Source organism: Melopsittacus undulatus, chromosome 2 (assembly GCF_012275295.1).
Source record: "Melopsittacus undulatus isolate bMelUnd1 chromosome 2, bMelUnd1.mat.Z, whole genome shotgun sequence".
In the NCBI taxonomy this organism is placed as follows: domain Eukaryota; kingdom Metazoa; phylum Chordata; class Aves; order Psittaciformes; family Psittaculidae; genus Melopsittacus; species Melopsittacus undulatus.
The window spans coordinates 12,881,116-12,895,850 of NC_047528.1; the positions used below are offsets into that span (position 1 = coordinate 12,881,116).

At 39.9% G+C, this 14,735-nt stretch overlaps 1 protein-coding gene across 1 annotated transcript in view; it reads left to right on the forward strand.

Annotated features, from left to right (window-relative positions):
• The window catches only part of ARHGAP42 (Rho GTPase activating protein 42), a 154,851-nt gene extending 148,541 nt beyond the window's left edge, over positions 1 to 6,310 (forward strand). The window contains exons 23-24 of the mRNA XM_005149713.3: positions 4,635 to 4,714; positions 4,953 to 6,310. Of these exons, the coding sequence (XP_005149770.1) occupies positions 4,635 to 4,714; positions 4,953 to 5,041 (169 nt within the window). The 3' untranslated portion in view covers positions 5,042 to 6,310. The remainder of the gene's footprint in view (positions 1 to 4,634; positions 4,715 to 4,952) is intronic.
• The last annotated feature ends 8,425 nt before the right edge of the window (positions 6,311 to 14,735 follow it).

Consider the following 14,735-nt stretch of genomic DNA (forward strand, 5'->3'; position numbering starts at 1 on the left):
AAAAATGGAGTTGATGACAGTGAGGGGAGTTGATGACAGGATCTCTAAGCTCAATGGTTTGGGACATTAATAGAAGTAGGTTGACAGTATAAAGCCCTCTAGACCCGTGCTCCACTCCCAGCCATAGGATTAAATATGCTTTCCCAGTTATTCTTCTGATTTCATTTTCATGCTATATTTTGCCTTGTCCAGCCCAGACCAGTGTTTTCTACTCACTCAAGCTTGGCTGTAAGCCTGCCGTCTCCAGGGCTCTATAAACCTTTCTTCTTCCTGTAGATTACTATTAGCTGATAAGTTATTTGAGAGAAGGATTCATGTGTTTTCTCTCAGTCATTCCTTTTCTGGCTTCTTTGTCTTGCAAGACTGAAAACCCATTTGGGCAGGAGCATAGTTTTAAAACTTATTTGTAACTTCTAAAATTATTGTTGCTGTTGTTTTTGTTGTTGGAATTATTATTGTTGTTGTTGCTGTTATTATTAAAAGAGCCTCAGGTGTTGTTGACTGCATGTAGACAAGCAAAATAATTTATGATCTCATCCCTCGGCTGCTAGTATAGGTCTATCATTATGGGCTAAAAAAAATGTAATAAAAAGCAGGAAGAGGTAAAATGCATTTTTCTCATCTGGAATCTTAGTCAATAAAGTCATGGAAAGAAGGAACTTCTAGGAAATGTGGTTACCATTTTCTGAAGTTGTTTTTTTCTCTCTACACTGAACAACATGAATCACACTTTTCTCAGATTGTTAGCCTCATATTAAGACAGCCATACTAAATGATGGTGATGTTATCACATGCCTTTTCAGAAACAGCCTTGTTTGCAGGGAGGACAGTATTAACACTGCAAGTAAGAATATCCATTTTGATAATCACACACACGCAATACAGATATGCCCAAGAACCTGCAACCCCTTTTCAATTTTAATGTTTCTAGCTGGGCAGGGTTGAAGTAATAACTATTATGAAAACTTAAGTAATCAGATCAAGTGTGGAGGCAATAACCAGGAGCTTGAAAATTGCTGGAGAATTATGAGTAAATATTCTTAGAATCTGTCTCTCATTACCTTACCACACACAGTTTGTAGGTAACATTGAGATGTAATTATTCTGTATCAGGAGCGAGGTAATGGGAAGGATCTTGTAATTCATGAGCTTCTGAGAAACTGACATCTTTGTACATGTGTATATATCTGTCTAAATATCAAATGCTGGGAAGCTTTTTCTTTCTAGAACTGACCAAAGTAGAGTCCATGTTTTCTTACCTTCTTTTTAATTTTAAGGTAAACACACTTGGATCAGGTAAAATTGGAAGATGTTAGTAGACATAAGAGAATATAGGATAAAATGGCATTTATTTTCCTAACTTTTTCTAGGGGCACTAAAAACAACATGCCATATTTCAAGAATAAATAATTCTGCATCACATTTAAATATTGCTGTTCTGTTTTATTACTGCCTTAAATGTCTTTTGTCATGGTATTATTCAGATGTCCCATTCTTAACATGGGAAACTGGCTTGATAGTCATGCCACTAAGTAATGAGGTTCTACACATTAATCTGGTTCAAAATCATCCCTGTTCTTTAGTAAATTCATTACCAATTACCTTATATTTATTGCAACTGTACTCATTGTTAACAGTTACTCTCCAGTTTTATGTGTGTAAAATACACGATTAAAATACACCACACATGTGTATTGGGTTTGCGTGGGAAGGTTTTGGTAGCAGTGAGGCTACAGGGGCTGCTTCTGTGAGAAGCTGCTAGAAGCTTCCTCATGTCTGATAGAGCCAATGCCAGCCAGATCCAAGATGGACCCACCACTGGCCAAGGCTGAACCCATCAGTGATAGTGGTAGCGCCTCTGGGATAACACAGTTAATTAAGGAGGAAAAACTGCTATGCAACAGCAGGCAGAAGAGAGTGAGTATATATGAGAGAAATATCCTTGCAGACACCAGCGTACAGAAGGAGGAGGAGGTGCTGCAGGTGCTGGAGCAGAGATTCCTGTGCAGCCCATGGTGAGGCAGGCTGTACCCCTGCAGCACATGGAGGTCCATGGTGGACCAGATATCCACCTGCAGCCTGGATAGAGCCCCGTGCCACAGCAGGGGAATGCCCAAAGGAGGCTGTTACTGCATGAGAAGCCTGTGCTGGAGCAGGCTTTTGACAGGACTTGTGGCCCTGTGGAGAGAGGAACACACATGGAGCAGGTTTGCTGCAGGACTTGTGACCCCGTGGAGGACTGGCGGTGGAGCAGCCTGTTCCTGAAGGACTGCACCCATGGAAGGGACCCAAGCTAGAGCAGTCTGTTCTGGAAAGACTGCACCCCATGGAAGGAACCCACACTGCAGCAGTTCATGAAGAACTGCAGCATATGGGAGGGACTCACATTGGATGAGTTCATGAAAGACTGTCTCCTGTGGGAGGAACTCTGGAGCAGGGGAAGTGTATGAGGAGTCCTCCACTGAGGAGGAAGGAGCAGCAGTGACAATGTGTGATGAACTGTCCACAGCTCCCATTTCCCTATCCGCCTGCACCACTCAGGGAAGGAGAAGTGAAGCCCAGGAAGAAGGAAGGGGTGGGAGGAAGGTGTTTTTCAGATTTGGTTTTAGTTCTCATTACCCTACTTTGATTTCATTGGTAATAAATTAAACTAATTTCCCCAAGTCGTGCCTGGTTTTTGCCCACAATAGCAACTGGTGACTGATCTCTCCCTGCCTTTATCTTGACCCACAAGCCTTTCATCACGTTTTTCTCTCCTCTGTCTGGTTGAGGAGGGCAGTAATAGGCTTTGGTGGGCACCTGGTGTCCAGCCAAGGTCAACCCACCAAAACAGCAAATAGCTGTTTTTCCAGTCTGGGTCAGTATAATTAGAACACCTGTATCATTCTTTGTTGTATTGACTTTGAGGAAAAATGATCTTGAGCAATTCTAGTTTATAAATTACTTTTGGTAAAGCCATCTAATCTCCCTCTGTATATTTTAGTATATATTCTATAGATTATTATGTATAAATGTGTATGTATTATCTTCACACTTGTCGACTGTAGATGGCAAATTCTTTGTAACAGTAGGCACGAAAGAGCTGTCTTGGAAAAGTGCTGCACAGAGCAGCCCACACCAGCCAGAAAGCAAGCTAACATTTAAGTGAAGTAGACATACAGGAGTCCAGTGCTCATGTTGTTCTAGTTAGCAGTGGAGATGTATCCAGAATGACAGTACTAAGAGTCAGAAATTATTTTCAGCATCCTGAGAATAAGTTACCTTTGAATACTGTGGACACAACTCAAAATTCTTGACCTCCTCTGGAAGTCTCAGCCTGAAAGTAGAGCCCTTGATGAGTCAGTTGCTCACTTATGGTGAAGGCAGAACATGCCGTTTGGTCTACTCATAAATCAGCTTCAGAGAAACACAAGAAAAGCTTTTTCTTCAGAGGGAGAAAACATTTCTGGAAAGCTCACACATACAAATTTTTAGAATATGTTCAGACATTTTCACACCCTTTTAAAGATTTAATGAAGATAAAGATAATGATGGTGTGCAGTACTGACTGGGACCAGGGAATGAGGCCAGGGTAGAGGGATGCTTTCTGCTCCCTTTAGGAAATCCATCCCTGCTTAACCTCCCCAGGGAGGCATGGAACTCTGAAAGTGAAGTGCCATGGCCCCATCAGTGATACACAAAATAAAATAGACATCTTATGCTAATGCTTGTGATGTGGCAGTGTTACTAATCTAATTTATGACTTTTATCTATATCTGTGTAGTGCTGCTTTGTTTTCTGAATGAATTTTTAGTAATAGGAATTCTTCAATTCAAGAATTCTCCAATTCAGGAATTCTCCAATGCTTGGCACTTCCGGTGCTTCACTGTTCTAACCAATAGAGGGGTCTTCCAGCTACCGATTGAGATATAAACTTACCTGTCTTAGGTGTCTTCATGTCAGATATTACTTATTTGTGGAAGGTTTCTCCATAGGCCGTGGAACCTGGTGAGCCATTCGTTGCACTCAAATACGCGTCTACCATAGCAGAAGCCAGGCCTGGGGTGTCCATGGGGCTAGGGATGTAGTTTACTTAAAGACATCTAAATTCAGGTGTCTGAAGCTGAAACCCACTGAAACCAAGCCACTCAATTTACATCTCCCTTGCTGCAATTTAAAGCTGTTCAAGGTCCTTTTTGCAGACATCCTGGAGAACAGGTTACTCCTTTTTGTCTCATATTTATCTTCTATGTATGATTTTCTTCTGTAGAATGATGAACTATATTTTGTCACAAGTCACTTTTAAATGGTCTCCAGGTAGTCCATCACTCACTTCAAGCAATGTGCTGAGTTCAGTACTCATTTGAGTTACAGCTTCAACTAGAATGAATGAATAGTTTTAAAAGTTATAAATCATATTTTTGCTTAAAATTCTAAGTAGAATGTTGGTCTCTTTTCTGCAATAACATGTTTGTTAACCCCAGTAAGCTTGGAGTTAGTTTCTGCTATGATTCTACTCCTCTGACCTACTGTCTAACCAGTCATTACTATCCTGCGACTGATTTTTCCTACACTTCCCTGGGTTTAGTTTAATTTCTTTACATGTTTTTCTTGTTATCTCATTTATTGCAAACCTGCATTTTTTTTTCTTCCAGACAAGCAAAAGCCATGTATTCCTGTAAGGCTGAACATAGTCATGAGCTGTCTTTCCCACAGGGGGCAATATTTTCTAATGGTAAGAAAAGTTTTACATTGTCTTTATTATGTAAAAAAAGGAAAAGTAGATATATGAAAACTGAACTGTATCCGTAAAATGCGAGTGTAATGCCATTTTCAGTTCTCAGTTGTTGCACTGATTTTTCAATTTCTCTTAAACAAATACTATCTAAATAAATCTATGAACCATGCATAGGATTGTTTAACAGCATTAATTAATTGTAAATATGTTTTTTTGTCTGGCTGTTTTTTTGCAGTGTATCCATCAGTGGAACCAGGCTGGTTAAAAGCAACTTACGAAGGCAAAACAGGGCTCGTTCCTGAGAATTATGTTGTCTTCCTCTAGTAATCTTTAGTGGACAGCAATATCTTCATGGTATCCATGGTAACAAATAATAAGCATTATGATTTTTATCTGACACAGATATGGGATCAGCCCGTTAGCTGAGTGGTAGATTTCCTTCAGAACAATGCAGCTGCAAGTTACACAGCTCCCTATCAACGGAACAGAATGTAATGAAACAGTTAACAGTTTCTGTACTGAAGACGGTACTCTGTTTAAATAACTTCCATTGTTTGCAAAAGGTTGTTCTGTTCTTCTTTTATGGGTAAGGAACACCAGAGCAATAAAATCAAAAAAGTTGCTATTTAGCGGCAGACTTTCAGGTCCTAGGATGTTGCTCACAGAAGTGTGAAATTTAGAGGTGATGCACTCTGTGACATTTCTTGCAATCTGTGTTTTTTTTATTATGGAAAATTGTATTCTTTTTTCCATAATGTCAGTAATGCTTCTACTGTGACCTGAATTCTCTCTTAGAATACTGAATTCTAAATTTAGTCCTAATCATTTCAAATTAGAAATGAGTTTTCCATAAACCAGAAGTTTGAGCTTCTGTTAGTCATTGAGATTACAATAAGGTATAGAATTTATGCAGCTGATAATAAAATCAGTTTATATGCTGCCTGAGCAGCAAATGGTCATTCAAAATGTGATATTTTTAATGAATGCTTCTTTCAAACGCTTCTTAGATATATTCCCTTCTTTCTGTATTGGTATACATAATAATAACTTTTGTTTCTATGATACCCATAATCTGGAAGATATTCCTGTTGTCTCTCAGCACAACATCTGTAGAAAACAAGGAGATGCTGACTCTGGAGTGACTGGTAGTCATGTGAAGTGAGCAGTGAAAAACAGCAATATGTTTTGAAACCAGAGATAAACTGTAGCTGAGTCCTTTTTCAACTTTTTCCATTGCAAATAAGACAAATGGCCTGTGAAGTATCTAATTTTATAAGCTATGAATGCTGAAAGCTCCATCTAGCAATAAAAGTATTTAGTATTATTTCTCCCAACTTTTGTCAAACTGTTTGACAGATTTCTCCCCTTTGACAGAATAAAAAACTCAAACCAAACTAAAAAAAAAAAAACCCAAAACCAGAAGCAGTTTTCTCTGTCATGAGCATCTTTCTTGCACATCTTGAGGGAAAACATGTACTGCTACTTGGCTATGTACCAGGCCTGATTGAAAAGCAAGATATTTAAGCTCCATATTAGTAACTCTTCAGAATTAGTGCTAAACTTCTGTTGGGACTAAAAACATCAGTAATCTTTCTGTAGACTTTTTCTTGTTTAAGTTAGAATTTTTTTTTCCTTTTTCTTTTTTTTCTTTTTCTTTTTTTCTTTTTTTATCTTTTTTTCCCCTTTTTTTCTATCTTAAACGCATCAGAGCCTTCTTTACTTGTATGTAGTGTGTAGTTTCTGTAGAGCCGTTCTGTTTTGGAATTCAGACGGGTGGCAAAAGCCTCCAGGATTCTTCTCCTCACTAATTAGAGTGGTGATCAGAGGAGAGAGGCTGGAAGAGCATCCTCCCAGAAATCCTCTGGCATTTTTTTTTCTCAGAGGGGGAGTCCGGACAAGGCTGACTACAGGCAGTTGAGGACAGACCCCTGGAATTAGTGACTGAGTGATCTGGGTTCTTTCTTCACTCTAAACAGTTTCATTAAGTCCCAAATCCTGTTTCACTTCACTTTAAGACAAGACTGTGTTCAGTGCATTGTGATGAAGGGTTGTTCCAGCCATTGTCACAGGCAGTGAAGGCAGATGTGTGCTCATCTAATTTGCCCAGAGCAAATGTGAAAGGAAGTGAAGGTCTTTTCTCACCAGATTGAGCCTTTCTTAGTCTTAAGGCAAACCAAGTTTTCTTAGTGTAAGCTATGCCTGAAATTGATATTGCCCTGAGACCATTGGCATGGTTTTGGTTGTGGTTTTGCTGTATTTCACAATCTAGAAATTGCAGGCTGTCAAAAGGCTTCCCTCTGGTGAACTCCCCAGGAGAAGGGCTGCTGAAGGCAAAAGCAGCAGAGAGGGAGCTCACCCGGGCAGAGAAATGCAGTGGTGTAGGGAAGAATCCCAATTTCTATCTATTCCACCAGGGCCAGTGTCAAACTGACCTCTGTTGAACATCCTCTGATGACCTCTTATACCTCTTGGGAGCAGTTAAGTGTTGTGAAATTCTTGAGGAATGGTGAAATAGGAAATGTTTGCTCTTGCATTGCTTTAGCCTGATATAAAAAGCAGGAGGAAACTAACCTTAGGTCATCTCACAGCCTGTGTGTATTGCTGCCTACTCTGCAATATTGTAGTTTGAAGCCAGCTGATCTGAGGACTCAAAGATGCCAAGTTCATTAAAAACTTTGTAAAAATGAAAAGTTCAGTTACAGATTAAGCAGAGCCTGTACCTACTGAGGGAAAGGTTGTAGAAAGACCTGGAGGAGTCCCTGTGGAGGTGTTTTGTATGTTCCCATGCATTCATCTCACTTTAGACACAAAATTGAATTGCAGAGTCAAATTCATAAAAACTGGATGCCATTCATTCTGCTGCTTACAAAACATCTGTATTTTCCTCTGTAAGACTCTACACTGTCTCATGCCCTTCTTCTGAACAAAACATGATGATCACATAAATAATTTTGAAGCAGCTTAGCTTTAAACTGGCATTTTGATCTGAAAAAGGTTATGCCCCTTCTTAATCACAGTGAAACACTCTCAATGAGTAGGATTTTCTTCTTTTTTAATATTTTATGAGGTATTTTTTTTCCTCTTTTCTGCAGTACATAACAAGCACTTTCTGTATAATCTCACTGCTGGGTTGTGGATGCTCCAGCTCTTCCTTGACTTTCTAAGAGAGAGTTCATCTCTACAAGAAGCTGTACATTTAACTGGAAAGTTAAGTACTACGTACTCAAAGACTGAAATGGGGAGAGCACAACACCAAAGCTTATTTAATGATTATACTCTCAGGCCTGACCAAAAATCCCTTCTGATAATTGCAAAGGAACAGAAATCTGCATAACATTTAAATGAAGATACAGTATCTTGATAGTTCCATACCAGAAAATTAGGCAAGCTGAACTAAATTAGTTCATAGTACTGATTTACTAGGTTTTACAAAAGTCAAATTCACTTTACCAGCAAAGGTTACACAATTTTTCAATTATTATTATTATCCTTCCTAAAAAGATGCAACAGTTTTTGTCCAAATATCACTGTAGAACTCAAGGTAGATGACATGTTGTGATTGCTGTTTGTCCTGTGGAAGTAACTCTGTACCCACAACTTATGTAATTAGCCATGTTTTTATTTTGTTAAACCTTTTGATGCATGTTGCAGCACAACATGAATCAAATTAATAGTGTGAAGGACCGATATATTGTATGATAAATATGTAAAGTATAATAATATTTTATATTCACACTTTTTATTAATGACGATAAAGATGAAAAAATATTTTTGTGTAATCCCTATGAGTTCAGTATTAAAATGTCCTTGCCATATTTTGGCATTTAGAGTTATATGTAACAAAACTCTTAAATTAAACCATCACTTAAACTCTTAAATTAAACTATCACTTACATCCCTAACTAATCTGTATAGTTCATTGTTCAATTATTTCTGTAAAAAACAAATGCACAGATTTGCTGACCAGCTCTATTCTATAATAGTAATAGTAACTTATTTTCCTTTCATATGTTTGCTGGTGATAATCTTTATTCTTTGCCTGTAATTGATTTGAATTGTAATGTGCCTTTAGGAAAGACATGTTTGGAGAGGAAAAGTTGCAAAATTCAGCAGTTCAGAACAATAATGCAAAGCAAAAAAAGCACTGTATGGCAGCAATTGGATTTTTTTTGTTACATTTCTCCATTGGTCTATTTTCTACATAATAAGATTGCATCAGAATAAATAATGAAACTAAAAAGCATTTTGTTCTTTGTACTTCTTTTCCTAAGGCAGCAGTTTGTGCAATTTTGGATTGAGCAGCAAGAAGAGTAATCCCAGTAGGAGATCAGGTCCTCTAAACTGGGGTGGACCTTCGCCACTGACAGAAACTCTGAAAGCTCTAGCGAAGTCAGACAGACCTTTAACAATTTATAATGAGGGTTTGCTGGCCAGAATCCGCCATGAGTTAAATGGCATATTCTGTTAATGAGGTCATATATGATATGGCTTGGCACTACTCTTTCTTTCAGCAGAGTGCCTTATATAAATTACTCATCACACCATCTAGGGATGAAGCTATAGGCAGTGTTCAGTCTCACTGTTTGTGGTCATACAGCCCTGACAGCCGCAGCCCTTCCAGTTACTGCTCATGCTAAAATCACTGTTGATCCGCCTCTTTCGGTACAAGTTGGGAGGTCTGTTTTTAGGATAAGACTTTGCATGGGCTTTGGGCATTTGCTTCATTTTCCTTTAATACGGTGCTTGGTATTCAAACAGCTACTAATTCACTGTTGTAATTCAGTCACTGAAGATTATAGCATTGTTTTTCTTGTCCTGTATGTGGCAGTATTTAATAAGCCTTTGGATTACCCATGTTAATTTTAAGTATAGAGAATGGTGCTGGTGTCAGCTGAAAGCTACTCTGCATCTGAGCTTTTTGTGAGTGTTATACTGGGAATTACTGTTAAAGTTCTGACTTGAAAGACAGCAGCATGATCTCAGCACTGTTTTTGTCATAGCAAAGGGCAAAGCAGCTGAACAGGGCACATGGGTAGTTTCAGTTTTCAATCATATTTCTGATAACTTTGAAGGTATTAGAGTTTATAGGGGTTACTTTAGATACTGTATGGTATTTTAATAGTAAAATATATGCTATCAATAGCTATATATATTTAATAAAGTCCTACTAAATTATGTTATTGAACTCTCTGTTTATTTTGTAGTGTGGTTTCAGTAATTATCTGCACTCTGTATATAGCTACATGTAAATAACTGCCATGACGTGCATAAGCTGACTTGCAGACATAATTCAATGCTGTACTTTACACTGTATTTCCAAAATCTGAAAGAAAAAACCAAAACCTGATTTTCAAAATAAAAACCTTTCTACACAAAGTGGTTTATTTAGTATTTTTAGTATTTAGTATTATTTATTTAGTATTTTTAGATTTGGGCTCTCGTGCAGCCCGGTTCTTTCTTCCAAATAATAACACTTTTTTTCTGTTTTCCTGCATTTTTGAGTGGTGTTTCACCCATGAGAATGCTTTACATAGAGGACATTGCTCCTTACGTTGAGCAATTGGCATGTGTACGAGTACTGAACAGTAGTATATCATCTGCTGTCCTGGTCATATGGAGCTCTCCAAAGATGTGGCTTTTGAGGGAAAAGAAAATGACAGCTTTGGATGTTAGGTCACAAGCACACAACCCTGGTATATCAAAACATGATGTCTTTGCCTCTGAAAATTAGTGGGTGGGTGGCTCACAGAGGGGGACTTGGTGACCTGATTCCGACAGCACTGCCTGTGAGGGAAGCATCATGAGTGCAGTGGTTTCTCCAACTTTTACTTGCATCCCTTTCCCAGTGTTTCTCCAAGGCTTTTTGCCTCAGGGACCTGCAGCTTTTCAAGCCCTCAGGAGGGAGTTTTTTCTATCATTGGCTGTGCCGGAATCAGGATGAGCTGTGAGGTGGTGCCTTCCTCTTGAAGGGTCTCCAAAACCCCAAGAGGCTTTTATACCCCTGAACCAGTCAGATTTGATTATGATATTAACTCAAAGTAACATTTTTAAACCAGAAGATGAAACACCAGCCAGCTGATAAACCCTCTCCCTGTATGGCCAGGCTTGGACAGTGCACAAAACTGCTGCATTGGACCAGGGGGGACAGGTCCTGCTCCCACACACCTGGCTGCCTGCCCTGGGCACACAGGGTCACACAGGTAGATCTGTCAGCCTGCGCCTGTACCGTGTCAGCCAGCACTGTGACAGCTCCATATGCAGCTGGCATGAGTTACGGTTTGAGTCACCTTGGCTCCTGTCAAGGACCGTGAAAGCAATCATGGTATGAGGTGCCACAGGTGCCCAGCTCTGTACAGTGAGCAGGGATAGAGAAAATGGAAGAATATGTGCATTTTGATAGTTCACTAAAAATGATAGCCCATGTTTTGTTAAAAATCTGAAATAAAATGGTTGTTTTTTCTATTAGTTTTTTGCTCTTTCCCATGGGGATGCAGGCTCCTTGGCTTTCAAATCCTCTACTCTACCAAAGTGAACACAGATTAGTTTGGGGTCTAGACTAAACCCTAAAATAGATCTCATCACTCATTCTCCCCCTGTCTGTAGGGCCGTTTTATTTGGCATAATGGAGTAACTAAGATTTTTCTCTCTTTCTGGGGAACATATGTTCCAGCTTGCTATATTTTGACATTTCAGTAAGCATTTAAACATAAGAAGACAAATTCCTGTTAAACTAACATAGCCATTACCTTGTTATCACCAAATTGAAAACTCCCAACAGATGAGACACCTGTTTCTTACCAGAAAGAGTCAAGACAGATTTCATTACTTGGTTGCATTAAGTCACCTGACAGTGGCTTAAGTCTCATGTGTTTGAAAAAACAAATCTACTGCTCTGCAGGCTTTTATGACTTGGGAAGTGTACAACATGGACTGTTAAGCAGGTGAGTTGTGGAATAGCTGTGGTTGTACCACAATGGGCACTTGGCTGAGAGAAAGCAGGATGCGAGTGGGGGGATGCAGCCATGCCAGCCCTTCCTCCAATGGAGCCATGTGCTCCTACAGAGCAGGAATTCCAGTGACCCAAGGAAATGATGCAGGTGTAGACTGAGCAGGCTACAAAGTCGGTTCAGGTCCCAGTTGGGAACGTTTTCTCATTAACTGGCCATGATTCATTCCTTCGAAACCTACCATTCTTTCTAAACACAAACTCTATACATCCTAAACATGGTAAATAAGGTGTTTGCACTTTGATCTTTTCAATAATTTATTTCACATTTGTAAAGCTTTTCCCCGGTAATTTGGATTAATCATTGATATGTACAGAAAGTATTGAAAGATATTCTTGGCTTCTTTTGCAATGGTTGGCTACTTTTCTATTGTATTTATGGCAACAAGCTCAAAAGCTGAAGTAACCTAGAGCAAGTGCCTTTGCCAAAGATCACGGTGTGCTTTTTTAATGTAAACATGTGGGGATTCATGGGAACACTGAGTGACCTTCACAGCCAGTACAGAAAGGAGTCTTAATTCACTTGAAAGTACTTTGGTAATTGGAATACATCTTTCTGCCAGGATAATTTGAGAGGCTGATTAGTTAGACTTAGCATGGGTGTATTTAATTTAAAATTACTGTTAATGGCTCTCGGGTGCCCTTAGAAGGGATTAGAGTCTTGTCTGAAAGAAAAACATCGGTGATTTATTTTTGTTGATGGTCATTGCTTTTGTATTCTTACCAAAAAGACATGTTGAAAGGGAAGCATGAAGCTTATCTGGATTTGGGGCATTATCAAAATGAGACTTGCAATGGCATGCTTCATGCCAGGGTGGCCACAAGCTCCATCCCACTAGTGGGCAGGGGGCTGAGTCTCTTGGTGGACTCGATGGGGTTGATGGAGGGCGTGTAGCTAGTCCCAGCACAGCACAGCTTAGAGCAGGAGCCATGGGTTACAAACAAGCTCCTGTTGGGGCTCTGTGGTACAGATGTGGCCAGATGCTCACAGCATCACTGGGGAAATGCCAGCATGCTCCGTAAGCAGGTGAGACAGTGCAGTGTGTGCAGCCCCATGAGAAACCTGTCAGAGGACAATTCACAGTCCAGGGCGGAAGGAAGATAAGAAACCTGAGCTTGGTCAATCTGTAGTGTTCCTCCTAATAAATTAGCCAGTGTACAGGATACAGCTGGTTCCTAGAAAGAAACAAATGCTGCTTGCAAGGGCCTCACAAGAAGATAACAAAGATTAGGGTTTCGGTGTGTGCGAGCTGTGAAGCTGAGCACGGAGTGCTGGAAAAGGAGGCTGTGAATGTGGCGATGACTGGGAGTCCTGAATTGCCACAAAACAAACAGGATGCCTCTCAGCAGGGAAAACTCACCCCAAAAATGCATCTGGTGGTACCATCTGAAGGAAGCAGGTAGACAGCAGAAGACCTCAGAGATTTAGGTGCAAATTGTGACACCGCTGGGCAGCAGTGGTGCAAATGTGTCCTTACAAGACACCACAGCTTAAACAGTCCTTTTAAGTTTGTTTGTCCTGCTGTTGCTGTTGGTTGATGCTTGTTTGGTTTAAAAAGTACTGTTTCTTTTCTGTAAGTATGAAAAATTGTTCCTACCTTGGATAGGAAAAATGATCATTCTGCACAATGTCCTGCCTGCCCTGTTACAGGCTGAGTATAAGGTATCTCCCTGGGCCCTTTGGTGAGAAATCTGCAGTGAATGCCATATGAGAGTTCCACACAGCTTCCTACTCTGATTTCTAACACCTTTTTGCTTTGGAATGGGTCCTTCTCTCTGCAATCCCTATCCCCCTGTCATCGAGATGATGCAAAACAAGCAAGCACAATTAACGTTACCTTCAGAGAAAGGCAGAACCAAGTTGTACACAGATGTTTGGTTCTGTCACTGCTGAAGCCTCTCCTTAACAATATTCTCTCATCTTTGTTTAAATGATCCCCTGAAACGTTCCTAACTAAATGAACCGGGAAGCCAAATGTCTGGATATCTGTAAGTGGATCAGCATGAGAAACTCAGGTGAATATTCTTGTGGGTTTTAGCTAACAGAATTAGCTTTGCTGCATAGTTTTTGTCCAGAGGGAAGATCAAGAAAGGGTGTTTCTGTATCATGATGTTGTGTGCATCTTGTCCTGGATGCACCTGTAAGCCAGTACAAGGTCTCTACAAACAGCTTCTCTCCTGAATGCAGCAGGAACCAACACAGCTCTTTGTTTTCCGTAACTCTCAAGGCACTCCTTCGGGTCAGTCTTCCCCAGAAGGATGCCTCCCATTTGAGTAAAACAGTGTTAACACAAAACCCACTACAGCACAGTGGGTGATTTGGGACAGGGGACCTCCTCATAGTGTCAGCTCAGCCTTGGCTCAGTTTGGTGCCTTCCCAAGTGCTGCAGCATCTTTATTATTGACATATGTGAAAGGAAACGATGGTTTTCTGCACGGCAGGATCTCTGACACCGCTTACTTCTTTGACTTAGATAATTACAAAATAGCAGGACAGTCTCCCCTGTGCACAGCCGATGGTTATGGCATGAACTCATTAGTATGTTTAAGTGGCAGCTCACCTACACTGTGCAGGGGTGAGTCAATCTTTGTAGCATCTGTATCATTACAGAGTCTGTGATGTTACAATGAAGAAACATCCCATTTAGCTGATATTAGCTGAAGGTTAAAGCAAAACCTATCTCAAAGGGCTTAAACATCTCATTTCAAATAATGAGTAACCTTATTTTGCTTGTTACACCCTTCCATTACCTTGTCAGTTAAAAACACAAAACACAAAAGCATTTTTTGAGCAAAAGAGGTATGCATTCAGACTGAATTTGGTCATTATATATATATTCATTCCACTCAATCCAGAGGAACATCATTGCATAAATAAATAACTGGGGCTAAAGAAAGGTATCAGTGTAGGTGTGTTCAAGTGAATGCATATTTAAGTAGAAGCACAGTCCTAACCTTTGACACCTTGAAGTTCTTCAGTGTCTCAAAAACTCTTTATTTTCTTCTATGTGC